Source organism: Malaclemys terrapin, chromosome 8 (assembly GCF_027887155.1).
Source record: "Malaclemys terrapin pileata isolate rMalTer1 chromosome 8, rMalTer1.hap1, whole genome shotgun sequence".
NCBI classification, from domain to species: Eukaryota; Metazoa; Chordata; order Testudines; family Emydidae; genus Malaclemys; species Malaclemys terrapin.
In genome coordinates, this window is record NC_071512.1 from 1,435,641 (window position 1) to 1,449,108 (window position 13,468).

General features: G+C 46.9%; 1 protein-coding gene across 5 annotated transcripts; it reads left to right on the forward strand.

The window, feature by feature from the left end:
• Positions 1-423: 423 nt before the first annotated feature.
• KIAA1191 (KIAA1191 ortholog) lies at positions 424-12,275 on the forward strand. 5 transcript variants are annotated; one of them, XM_054038073.1, is made up of 8 exons: positions 424-636; positions 1,138-1,218; positions 2,902-3,092; positions 4,939-5,065; positions 6,615-6,739; positions 8,893-8,999; positions 9,417-9,565; positions 10,319-12,275. In XM_054038073.1, the coding sequence occupies exons 2-8, from the start codon at positions 1,191-1,193 to the stop codon at positions 10,525-10,527; spliced, it is 936 nt and encodes a 311-aa protein (XP_053894048.1). In that variant the 5' UTR covers positions 424-636; positions 1,138-1,190; the 3' UTR covers positions 10,528-12,275. The 5 variants fall into 5 exon arrangements, with proteins under 5 accessions (XP_053894048.1, XP_053894053.1, XP_053894049.1 ...); XM_054038074.1 differs by lacking the exon at positions 424-636 and adding an exon at positions 859-1,049; XM_054038078.1 differs by lacking the exon at positions 1,138-1,218 and having other exon boundaries at positions 440-636.
• Positions 12,276-13,468: the final 1,193 nt, after the last annotated feature.

A 13,468-nucleotide genomic window follows, 5' to 3' on the forward strand; every position in this document is an offset into this window, starting at 1 on the left:
CTTCTTCGGCAGCGTCTGCTGGCCGCTGTCGGCGCCAGGGTGGTGGGCGAGATGGAGCTCAGGTCTGGCCAGTGCTGTGTCACGCGTGGGCTGCTCCCGAGTGCCCAGACAGCGGGGCCTGGGGGAGACCCGACGGCTCTCCCTCCCCCGCGCTCGGCGGCTGGCAGCCCCTAAACACGTTCCCGGGGAACCCTGGGCAAGCGTAGCCGGGCTGCAGCCCCCAGAGTCCCTGGACCGAGCCCCCCGCGTGACCGTTAAGGGGCTGCGGGGCTAGTTCTGCGGGCCCCGAGCCTGGGAGCGAGCGAGGGGAGTCTGCTCCCGCTGAGCGCTCCGGGCCGCGGGCCCCACCGGGCCGAGAACTACAATCCCCAGCCTGCCTCGCGGCGGCCCGCCGCCGCCATCTTCCACTCCGCGACACCGAAGTCTCGCGGGACCGTAGCCCTACATCTACTCCGCCCAGCCCCTCCCCCCTAGCGCGGTCGCTCAGCGGGGGCTGACGGGGAGACGCGGCCGGGCCCGCGCCATGGAGCCTGCGAGCCGCCCTGCCCCACGCCCCGCCGCCGGCGGCCTTCGCCTCCTGCCGCTGTCCGGCCCGCGGCCCCGGCCGGCCTGGTAGCGCCGGGCGAGGGAGCCCAGGTACCGGGGGCGGGGGAGGCCGGGGGCTGGGGGGGGCACTGGGGGGGCGGGACAGGCCCGCGGGGGAGGTGCCGGGCTGGGCAGGCGGTGCCCGGGGGGGAGAGGCCCGGTACCGGGGGGCACCGGGGCAGGCCGGGAGGCGGCCCAGGGGTTGTGGGGGCGGGGCAGGACAGGCCCGGGGGGGGGGTTCAGGGCTGGGCAGGCGGTGCGTCCCTGGCACGGCTGCGGTCAGGTGGCTCTCCTGGCTTCTCCTCCTTGTGTGCGGTTCCTCTCGGCTTGTAGTGTGGACAGCTGGCTGTACGCACGGTGCTGGTCACGCGTCTCGCTTCAGGGTTGCTTCCTGACTGGAATATTCTAGACCAGACCCTTTGTCACCCCGCCGTCTACAAATACAGTGTTGACCTGTCCTTCGAGTTAGTGTTTCGTAAGCTCACCTTGGCCCCTATTTACTGTAGTCTTAGTGCCTTTTGCAGATAAAAACATTCTCTATTATTTTATCAGGTAAGGGGCATCAGTTCTGGATTTCCATATAGAGAAACATCTGGATTACAGTCATGGCTTCAAGACAACCAGATATTCCTGGTAAAACTAATTCTTTCCAGTAAATTTTAGTCCAATCACCTATGTGATTGTTAATTGTGAGAAGACCTGGTTTTATTTAGGCCTCTAGTCTGGATCAGGTGTATAGCCAGTCTTTAAGGTGCCACCAGATTCCTTGTTGTTTTTATTTGATGCTCGTGTGTCAGCTTTTAAATAGTGCCACTGTATCCGTGCCCCTGCCAGTGAATTATTTATATTGTATCAGGGCCTACAAACACATCTGAAAGGATGTATCCTGAAGACCTTGGGGTCTAGAACAGTGGTTCTCAACCTATTTACTAGTGTGGGCTGCATATGCAACTCTCCGTGTTATGTGGGCCACAGCCACACAATGTCTATACTACCTGTGTGGCCCTGAGGATGTCGTTTGGGCTGCAGCTGTGGGTTGAGAACCATGGATTTAAACTATTCTAGTTAGTGACTGCCTCAGCCATGACACTACTGATAGATTTCAGAGTAGCAGCCGTGTTAGTCTGTATCCGCGAAAAGAACAGGCTTACTTGTGGCACCTTAGAGACTAAATTTGTTAGTCTCTAAGGTGCCACAAGTACTCCTGTTCTTTTTACTACTAATAGACAGTCACATGACTGCTTTTGTCAGAGTTGGCTGCTGTTAATATGACTGGACAGTTAATTTGCAAAGTCTAGAGAATTTGTCACCCTCTTCTGCATAGCAGGAGCCTATGAAAGATGGAGTGGGGAGGTGTTCAGGAGTGATGCCCTCCCTAGTATGTGCCTTGTGTGCTCTCCACGCTGGGGTATCTAGGTCTGGTGCAGCCTCCTTCTCACCCCACAGCTGCTAGAACTTGTATTCGGTGCTTTCCATAGACCCTGCTAGGGGCCCTATCCCTTAAAGCCATCCAGAGACTGATGTTAATGTTCCTCCCCCACACCCTGTTTAATTAGGGAAAACTTGTGAGTAGATTTGTTGAGACCTGACAAAGTGTTGCATGTTTTCTCTTCACCTGAGGGTCTGAAAATAGCTGCTTGATTGTTTGGCACTAATTTACTTGATCACATAACTGGGTCTTGTAAGAATGCATGCTACTTGCAAACTCTTTTTTGGTAGAACAACCTTCCAAAACATGTAAATAAATTCAAATTCTGAATTTCAACAGTGCTGTTGGATTGCACAAATAAGCTCCTAACTGTAGGACCACGTTAGAACTATTACTGGTTTAGCCATATACAAAGTTGTCAGTCTTTAATCTCTCAACTCCTGCTTTGTTTAGAAAATTGCGCTGCTTTTTCTCCCAAATCGGACTCAGTGCTTCTGTTCAATGGCAGTCTTACCACACAGATTTTCTTTAGTCATTGGTGAACTTCGCATTTTAGCCCACAATATATGCAACTGCTTAACAGATTGCTACTTAGAGTGATGTTGCTTGAAGCACTGCTGTTAACTGTGACTGACAGATGTGAAGCAGTAGTTATGGTAACTTACTTTGTGATTAAAGTGTCCCATCTAAGCTGATAGTTGGAGTGAATCTAGTAAAACAAAACCGCTCCTAGAATTTTGCAAAGGCTGCATAATTCTGACTAGTGTTTCTTACGAAGAGGTCTTAATAGATTTTAAAGAATCGGTGTTCTTAACCAGTACAGAGATAATCCAGTTTGATGTGTCCAAGATGCATCCCACTGTGAAAGCTGCCATCTTTGTTCTTAGCTATTGAGCATGGCTCTGGAGGGCTTCTAGGAAAGATGTCCCTGCCTATTGGAATGCATCGTCGGGCATTCAGTTATGATGATGCCCTGGAGGATACAGCACCGATGACTCCTCCTCCTTCAGATATGTGCTCCAATGTCCTGTGGAAACAACCGGTCATCCCAGAGCGCAAGTACCAGGAGCTTTCAAAGGTAGGCACTCTAGAATGGGTGAGGAGATGGCAGGGAGGTATCTGCTGGATTCTAATTGGATGAAAACCAGGAATTTTTCTGGATTAAGCAAGAGACTACTACTTTAATTTGACCTGCAGAGGTGGATCAAAACTGGGAGTGTGTTGATCAAGGACAATTTCCTGATTGATATTAGAAATGTAGTTCTTGTGCAGCTTGAGTCTGACTGGAGGGGTAGATAAATATCACAAGAGTGAAAGCTAACCAATTGAGAAGGAGGGACCTTTAGTCAGAGTGCTATGCAGAATCTTGGCCAACACTGACTTAACACTAAGGACTAACACAGACCTGCTTTCTCTAAAATGTCAACTTCAACAAGCCTCCCCCTTAAACTCAATACATATCTTCTGAAACCTCCAGCAAAGCCAGAGCTGACATTCCTGCCCCCCCACTCCTTTTCTTTGGGTGCTGGTAGGGAAATAACTTTTTCAGGCTTTCTTTCATCAGAAAGAAACACAGGCATAACTCCAATAGCTTACATGTTTTTAAGGCAACCTGCAACCTCTGAAGAGTATGAGTATGTCCTCTGTGATTCTGCCCACTTAAGCAAATGCATAATGTCTGTTTATTCTATGGTCACCATTCTCCAAGAGCTTGTCTAAACGAGAAACTTGTGTGGGTGTTAAGGTGCGAATTTAAACGGATACAGTTAAATCAGTGCAAAAGGCAGGTGGCTGCTCTTTGGGTATCAGAGCAGCTTATTTGGTTAGCTAGCTCGATTAGGATCAGGTTTAATTACACTGAAGCAAGTCACACTTGTACTGAAATACGTGTCCATGCAGTCCTTTGAATCGGCTTAAACTGGTTTTTATTCTACCAGTGGAACTTCCTTGTGAAGATAAGTCTTAGGTTGGAGCATGCTGTAAAGAAGCAATGCCCAGCGCTGAGAAGAGTAGTACCCTCTGGTCAAGCGGCACGAGGAGTTTGTCAGTTCCAAAGGTGCTCTCACTTTATAAAGTAACACATTAGAATCCAGCAGACACAATCCCCAGAGTCTAGTTAAGAATGGCAAAACTTTGGGTTTAAGCCACTTGATTAAGTTTAGAATGTCTTAAAACCAGTATGAAGTATTGGAGTAGGGCCTAGAGTAATAATATTGAACTTTGAGCTCCATGACTTGTATGTGGGTCTGATCTCTCTAACCAGGATGCTGGCTAGCAACTTTAGTGCCGTCTATCAAAGAATCTCCTTTCATGGAGAAAGACCTGCCACATGGTTTGGTCAGATTGGGCCCCGAGTGGGGGGGGGAAAAAAAAAAAAAAATTAATGGAGATATCCTATCTCCTAGAACTGGAAGGGACCTTGAAAGGTCATCGAGTCCAGCCCCCTGCCTTCACTAGCAGGACCAAGTACTGATTTTGCCCCAGATCCCTAGGTGGCCCCCTCAAGGATTGAACTCACAACCCTGGGTTTAGCAGGCCAATGCTCAAACCACTGAGCTATCCCTCCCCAGAGAAGAGAAGTCGTTGGTTCTGGTTTCCTCCCCAGTGACCTTTACCATTCAGACTAACAACCTTCTGGCTGTGAGCCCAGTGCTTTCCAAATCCATGTAAGAATGAATGCCTGTTGTCAATAGATAACAGGAATGTCCTATCATGGAAGGACACTAAAATGTCCATTTCCTTAAGAACATTGAAGTGCCAGTTATGATTGGTCTTAACTCTTAAGCAACACAAGTTGACATTTTTGCTTGACTGGTTGTGTTGGTTAAAGCCCTGTTGTGATGAGAATTCAGGGTAGGGGTGTAATGCTCAAGAGGTAACTTTCTCCCCTTTGTCTTAAACTGTACCCCACTTCCTCTGCACAGGTTGAGGAAGGGGAGACTAGCATGTATCCACCTGTCATAATCCCCTCATCGTCCACTGAAAGTGTGAACAAGGTCCCAGTTGTGAAGGCCAAGGCCACTCATATCATCATGAATTCTCTCATTACAAGTAAGAACTCTGATGGATTTGTAATAGGCTGTTTAATAGATATGGGAGTGGGGTATGTGCTGAGATCACGTGCAAGGCTACAGTCCATGTGACCAGATTTCATGGCCTAATTCTTCAGCTAGCCTCAAAACCATATAGACCTAACTATGGAATTTGTGTAGGATAAAACAATTTTCGTGCACTTGAGGGGGCCTCACAAGCTTTGCAGGTGCATTAATGGAAAAAATGCAGGAAATGCTGCCCTAAATCAAGTGCTGGATGAATAAATCTGAAACTCTGTGAACTTTTTCTAATGTTGGAACTGGGTTGGTGATGGAGGTGTGGCGAAATTGTTTTTTTACAATTAATGTCTGCTGCAGTGTTTTATAAATAGTCTTATTTTTGTTACAAGGATCATGAGAGCAGGTGCTGCCAGCTGTCACTTGTTTGCTTATTAGCTCATTCTGTTTAACCAGTAAGTGCGATTTTTAAATTGGACCAGAGCGAAGGGGACGACTGACCCATCAAGCTAATAGAGTACTTAAGTATAACTCATTGGCTTGATGTATTCGTTGTCAGCAGTGTAGCTGTCCTGACCATTACAAGAACTTTGTGCTGTTAACAATAAGGCTTTAGATTGAGTGGGTCTGTAGTGCAGCAAGATCTGCTTGCTCCTTATGGGTAGATGCTAACCACTAGGATGTAACTTTGTCACTGGATCTTACTTTATTGCTGCCTGGCTACCTAAAGCTCAAACTTTAATGTTCAAGGAATACTTCTAGCCCTGTTGGGTTTGTCTTAGCCGAGTGTTCTGGAAGCTCACAAAGAGCATGTTGTAGTTGTCTTTGAAGCTCTTTTATAGAAAGCTGGCAGACCTGAGCATCTTGCTAAAAGCAAGTCGTACAAAAAAGTCAGCAGTGAGGAACCTAGTTCTAGCTGAAGTGTAGCTTCTGTATTGCTTTAATGATGGACGAGCATTCTGTAGGAAACCAGCTAGGTCTCAAAACACAGTTTTTCCATCACATAAGACTTTACCAGTAGTTATAAATAAGAATTCAAACCTTCAAAAACCACTAACATTTTTGACAAACTTTTCTGAGAGACTGCTGCATTAGCTGTTCAGAACCTGAGTCTGAAGTAAAGAACTGGCAGCAATACTTGTGTATATGGAGTTTGGATGCACTGGGATTATTCTAAGTGGTTATCTTAACTACCTGGAGTTTTAGAAATATTCGAATTCAGGAGCAACACGCTTTCACCCTTCTGGCTGAGATGTGCTTGTGACAAGCCCTGTGATTTGGGAGCAGTCTTACTGCAGAGTTCCGAGTTGTTCTGTTTACTAAGAACCCCAATGACTAACATGTCTGTCTGATCTGTTGAATTAGAAATTGTATCCCTCTAATCTGTTTGTCGCATTTGATCTCTGTGCTGACTCATCACAATGCTAAATTCTGGATAATGGAAACCCCATTTCTCAATTTCTCGTGCTGCCGTTGCGTTTCCCAGAACTGCATGCAGGCAGCAGTGTTTTCCTCTGGTTTGTGTGAATGTCTCATCTTGTCTATTCTAGAGCAGACTCAGGAGAGCATTCAGCGCTTTGAACAGCAGGCAGGGCTGAGAGATGCTGGATACACTCCCCACAAGGGCCTCACTGCTGAGGAGACAAAGTACCACCGTGTGGCTGAGGCACTCCATGTAAGACATTTGTCTCCTACTCTGCTTTGGCTTTCTTGTAGTTTTGTGTTCTGCTTTACCTCTGCCTCTGAGGGACTCAGATAGCCCGGAGAGTTCGGGAAGGGCTCATGGAACTGTTTTGGGGCTTACTCTCACTGTTCGTAGCTGTCAGTACAACTCTGTATTGGTAACAATGGCCGGATTTTTCTATTTAAATAGCCTGTCTCGGCTTTGTTTCATAGTCATGCATTTCACTAGCTTTGCAATGACTAGGGACAATCTGTGGCTTCCCCAAAATTTAATTCTCAGATTCTAGCAGGTGAGTCTTTAGCATGTAAATAGATGTGACTGTCTGTTACAGTATCACTCAAATCACAATCAATTGTGTATCCTTCTTTTCAGTGGGGGGGAATCCACCCTGAAGATAAATTTGTGAATCTCTGTGGCTAGTGGACCTCTCTGAGGCTGGACATGCCGTCCTGCCATTGGCACAGCGTGTGTTCAAAAGGATGTTAATACTTCTTAAAATACATGAATAAAGCTTCAGGGTGTGAATACGATTGCCAATTCTGGCCTTCCCAAATAACTCATTTCTGCTTCCTGTCTTTGTGCAGACTCCTCTGCTACCTCCATTTCTGTTGCTCTCCAGGGCATGTAAGAGACCAACTGTCTTCAGCTCCCCTTCCCCTTAAAGGAGCAGTAACTCAGGGCTGCTCCACTACCTGCCTCTCTCATTCTGCAAACACATAGCTGTTCTAACTACTCGGTTACTTGTTTCCCTGTCCCCTCCAGAAAAGAAGCCAGCAGGCTCCATTCCCCTAGGCAGTCTCTACTTTGTAAGGGAACAGATTATTGGCTTTTTAAATTACTGAGATGCTTGTTAATGTTGAAACGTGCAAAAGATGAGCAGTTTCATCAGCTGAAGTGCATGATTTGCAGAACTTCTACACAACTCCTTCCTGCAGCAGTTCACTTTAGTAATCTTGAACTTCTCCTGTAATATTTTTCTTCAGATATCATGGGCAAGTAGAGTAGAAAATACTCCCCTCCCCAATGTAGGATTATAGAGGTCTGTAGTGATTGATAGTAATTATGAAGGAGAACTAACTTGGAATGTCATATTCTGCTTCAGTGATGCAGAGCTTAGCAGATGAAGCTTACATAGCTGTGTAGCCATTCTGGTCTGAATGCATTTCTACTTCTCTTACAAAGCACTGAATTTATTCCTCTCCTGTAGTCTTGGCTTCAGTGTCTTTGACTGTTAGACTGAACTATCAAACTTCATTACACCAGAAGTCAAGAATACAATAGATGTGAGTGCAGCTTTTCTCTGAGAAGTGACTCTTCAAAAAAAATAAAAAAACCCACCCCTGTGATCTCATTTTCCATTTCCATATAAAACCTGCTCAGCTTACAAATAAAGATGTTTGCTGCCACGGCAAATCCAAGATGTCCTAGAATCCGATGAGGGGGAAATTCCTGAATCCCTCTTCAAACCATGACTGCCCTCCACGATCGCTTTGTGCTGTCTGGATGAACTTGAAATAATCTGGTTGGTGTATACTGGGTCACTGACATGTCTCCTGTTTGCATAGGCAGGAAAGCATTTAGAACCCTAATGCTGCCATGGCTTACAAATATTAAACAATGAGAACCCATTTAGAGGTAGTAACTAGATAGATGAGTTAAATGCGTGAGGCCGGTGGGTCTTGTGGCACCTAGCCATGACCGTGCTATTGGTGAATATTGCAAGGATACCGATGTTAATAGTTCTCTGGATAAACTAGCTTCACTGCAGATTCAGACTACCTCTTCCTTGTAAATGCCCGTCAAGATACTAACAGAGGGTAGTGTGAATCTAAAGCGTGTATGACTTTGAACTGTTACCACTGGCTGCCTTTAGGCTGGAGTAGATAACTCAAGACCTTATTCCAGAAATACTCTGGTAGCTAAACTATGACCGTCTGAAATGGGGAGCTCTTACTGTGTTGAATACACTCCAATAGGCACTCTTGCATGCAGACCTTGTAACACACCAAGTTGTAACTCCTGGTATACTAGTCCATCAATTAAAGGGGAAGTGGCATGCTTATGCTGAAACTGGCTATTCTTTACTCTTAACCCTCTTGTTGAAAGGTTTATATTGATTGTTTTCCTCTTGCCCTTTCTAACAGAAGTTAAAGATGCAAAGTGGAGAGATGGCCAAAGAAGACAAACAGACATCTTCCACTCAATCCACTCCAAACACCACCCCCCACTCTTCACCCAAACAGAAACACAGGTACAATTCCACACAGGGCAGTTCCTTGCCTCCCAGGAGTTGGTTTCCTTAAGGCCACTTAAAGTCAGAGTTGCAACAGAGAACTTTCCTGCCCAGCACTGGAGAACTCAAATATCTTATTGAAGGGGTGGAGTTCAGAGCCTCCCCTGGATTCTCTGTAGAAATATTCAGTTCTGAATGTTCAGATGGACTAGATTAGTATGAGAGCTTCTAGAACTCCTTGTGGGTGCAAATTCTTTCTACTGGGGGTGGGCAGACACATACATGTCCATGGATGTAGGGAAATGGCTTTAAAGCAAAAGGCCTATTCATGCTTGCTTTGGGAATGGATACTTTTGGTGGTCCTATGGTGCCAAAAACTAAACTCACGTTTCTCCTTCCAGTTGTTACATACTCCAAATTATTCTTTTCCTCCAGGGGTTGGTTTAGTCAAGGACCCTCCAGTTCTATCACTGGCTCAGACTTGGTCTCCAGGGATTCTGATGGTGGGGATAGAGACAGAATATCCTCTGAAAAATGGAGCCTTTTTGGACCCAGAGCTGTCCAGAAATCCACTAATGACCCAGGTATGTGCCCTCTAGGAGGAGAACCCTTCTCAAAAGCTGCCATAGGTGGCGGGAGATGACAGTGCAAACACTTAATTCAGAGTGTGGTTACAAGTCATCCATGTGAACTGTGCACCAGTGATGCTGTCACTACCCCTAAACTCTAACTATTCAGTGAAAACTAGCACAAAGTGGCCATAACACAGCTTTCCATACAAACGCGGCTGTGTTATGTGACAGCCTCGCAGCCTTTATTTGTAACTGCATCTGGTGCTGCCCAGGCCTTTTCTCAGTGTCTAAAACTCGAGCATCTTGTGCATGTGCCAGTGGACACAGCCAAATGGCAGGTGGCCACTGTTCTCTTTAGTAACCTGCAGCCTCTCCCTGATGTGCTTAAGGGCTGCAGAGCTGCGTGGAAGGCAGACTGTCAAATATATGGCACCACACCTGTCCGCAGCTAGTTATGAAATTATACCATCTCTGCCTTTGCATACCAGCAAGACGCTATCTGTGTGTGTGACGGTCCCAGGGGACACTCCTGCATGGATCTTTGAGGAACATGCACTGTAGGGCACTAGCTGGGAGGGAAAACAATGTGAAATGATGCTTCTGTGTGTGCCTTACGTACATCAAGGCAAGACCTTAACCTTCAGTTTTAAGAGCCGCTTCCTGATGTTGCGGACCTTGATGTGTGAATGTTCTGTAAAACCTGAATGAACTGTTCAATATTTGACTTTCCTGTTTCTTATCTGCTGTAATAACTTCTTCCCTCAGGGGCCTTTACCGTCCAGTCCTATAAGGGTGCCCAGAAGCCATCCCCAATGGAGCTGATCCGTGCCCAGGCCACCAGGATGGCAGAGGACCCAGCTACCTTCAAACCACCCAAGATGGACATTCCTGTTATGGAGGGGAAGAAACAGTCGGCACGGTCCCATAACCTCAAACCCCGGGATATGAATGTGCTCACTCCCACGGGATTCTAGGAATATCGTTGCCTCCAAGGAAGGATGCTCTTGGTGTCTTCATAATGGATTAAAGGGTGGTTTCGGGTATGCTTCCCCATCCCACTCTCCTGCACAGTTACCTAGGAAAGTCTGTCTTTCTTCCATGTCCGAGCACCGAGGAGACAGAAACAAGATCTGGAAAACAACCGTCACTACTTCTGTAGTGCAGCCTGAATCTCCTGCTTTTTTAGAAAGTTTCTGTAATAGCACCAAGTCCATATAAACCGACCTGTATCGGCTGCAGTCCTATTTCTCTGTACAGCAAGAGAGTCCACTGGGAGATGTGTGCTGCTCTAAAACCTGAAAATCACACCTTGTTGGGAGACCTGTTCCTGAGCATCTCGCTGTGCCGAGTGGGCTGTCCTGCCCAGCTATGTTCTAGGGTTCTACTTCTCCTCCGCTCAGGGCCCTGGACAAGTTGCCAGAAGGACAACATGCTTCTCTCGAGGATATAGACAACACCAGCAGCTGGTGGTCTTGTGCTAGAGACCCAAAACTTCCAGCCAAGCCTGTCAAGAACTGGAGCACTCACTGAAGTTCTCTATCAAGATTCCCTTACATAACCACGTGGCTCCCCTGCTCTGCAATGTCGGTTTATAGTAGTTCCACATCTAGTGTTTTTCTTTTTGGGTTTCTTTGTTAAAAGGGTAATTGGTCCATGAACAGTGACCATTCTAAAGATCAGCCCTTAGTGTTAAATTCTGCTGTGCGGTTCTGTACTGGTGCTTGGTGGCAGGGGGGAAACCTTTACTTCTGCTGTCAAAGGGCTTCATTTTCCAGAGGGCCCAGAGGAGGAAATGACCAGAGCTAGTGTGGCTTGAACTAAACCCTTCATTCTCTTCTCAGATCTTTGCATGGTAACACCATTCTGCTGCTTTCAGTGGGGAGCACAAATGGAACGACAGTTGATGTGGCACTGTCTCAGAGCTCTAGTTGTATATGTGGAGGGGATGTAGCAGTTAGAGAAAGGGACGTGGACAATCCCTTTTCGGTAGGATCTTTATTTCTCAACATCAGATTTATGCTTGCAGGCATTGAGGGGGACTAAGGGAGAATTTAATCTTAAACATTCCTCCTGTGCTCTGGTAAGACTTAATATTTTTCTTAGCCTAGATTTATACACATTCATGGGAAACAGTCAACACATACCTTCACGTCTCTTCCTCCACAGAAGTGGGGAAGAAGCTTTTAAGTAGCCTCTAATTCACCAAGCAGTGGAAGGAGGCTTAGTGTGACATCTCCATACCTGCCCTGTGGCAAACTGGTCACTCCAGATTTCTTTAGATTCCTTGACAGGTACTGGCCTGAACTTTACCCTTTCCGTAGTCATCACTGTAGCAGTCAGATGGCATGTAAGGCCCAATCTTGTTGTAGCCAGTGTTAAAAGCCTGTTATACTGAAATGTCTTTCCTTGGAGCTCCAAGGAAAGACACGTCCTGACCGCACTGGTGCTTAGCTCATGTCCCCCTTGAGGAAGCATGGCTTGTAGCACAGCTTCATTTCAAACTTCATCACTAATGGCAACACCAGTCACATAGGTGTTGCATTGATAGCACCAAGGACTCCTACCCTAGTAATCATTTGTCATTATGGATTGGAAGTGTGTATGATCAGTGGTAATCAGACTTCTTTGACTTCCATTAATTTATTTGTGCTGTTTGTGCTCATGTCGTATTTTTTTTAATGTGCCTAACCTTTACAAGAGAATAAAAGCCCTTGTGAATGGAGATATGTGGTGGTTTTTGCAGCAGCACAGCAGGTAAAGTGCCTGGAGGAAAGAGGAGCAAACCTGATCTGCACAGGGCTCCTTGCTGAGTAACTAGTGAACTCTTCTGTGGCCTTGGCTACGCTGGCAATTCACAGTGCTGCGCTCAGGGGTGTGAAAAAACACCCCCTGAGCGCAGCAAGTGCAGCGCTGTAAAGCGCCAATGTAATGAGAGCCTGCAGCGCTGCCAGCTATTCCCTCGGAGAGGTGGAGCTCTCTTGCAGCGCTGGTGGCGCAACTACACTCGCGCTTCACAGCGCTGCCACGGCAGCACTGTGAATCCGCAGGTGTAGCCAAGGCCTGTGTCTAATCTGTGACCCGTAGGCACAAGTCTGGTCACAGTAGCATCATTTATTTATTTTTGCATTACAATGTCTATTGCTTTGTACCATCCCTTCTTGAAAGGAAGATAGTGGTGCTTCATCTGGGCCCTAAGGGATCCGCGGGAGGAGAAATATGGACCTTCTGTGTTACCCTTCCTGGGTTGCTTCCCAGCACTGCTCTCTGTGCTTTTGGTCCCAATAAGGAAAAAAGGACCCAAAACAGTGAGCCCCAGCTGGGTTCAACATACAATCCATCCCCTTTGGCAGGAGCCTGCAGGGTAGGTCTGCATTCCTCCCCCAGCCTGCCCCCTTGGAGCTGGGGGCTGGGCAGGTGGGCCCCTTTTCAACTCTGTCTCCAGTTGAGCAGGGTTGGAGGGGCAAGGCTAGCTGGGCCCAGTATAGTCCTTTAACCCCTTTTGTCCCCATGTGCGGTTTGTACACTGCATTGCTGGGGTGTTATGAGGGTAAATCCCTTAGAGGGGGAGGTGTTCAGATAGGATAGTGGGGCCATATGAGTGTGAGAGGGGCACACAGATCGTTCTGAAACACTAAACTGTCCTGTCTCCCCCTAGTTCCTGGGTCTGCCTCTGCCACTTCAGAGCAAGGTGTGCTTCCTGATGCCTTGACTGCAAGGAATAAAGCCACTGTGAAAGGAGGCGGGGGAAGGAAGAGAGAATTTTCCAGTCTTAGCATCACTTTCTAGGTTAGCTCATCTCTAGAGGAAGTCTATTGTAACTAGTTTAGTTTGTCACCAATTTGCTTTACCTGAAGCTTTAGTCCAAAACTCCAGATGCCTAATACAAACTTGCATCCTATGCTCAGCCGCTATTGT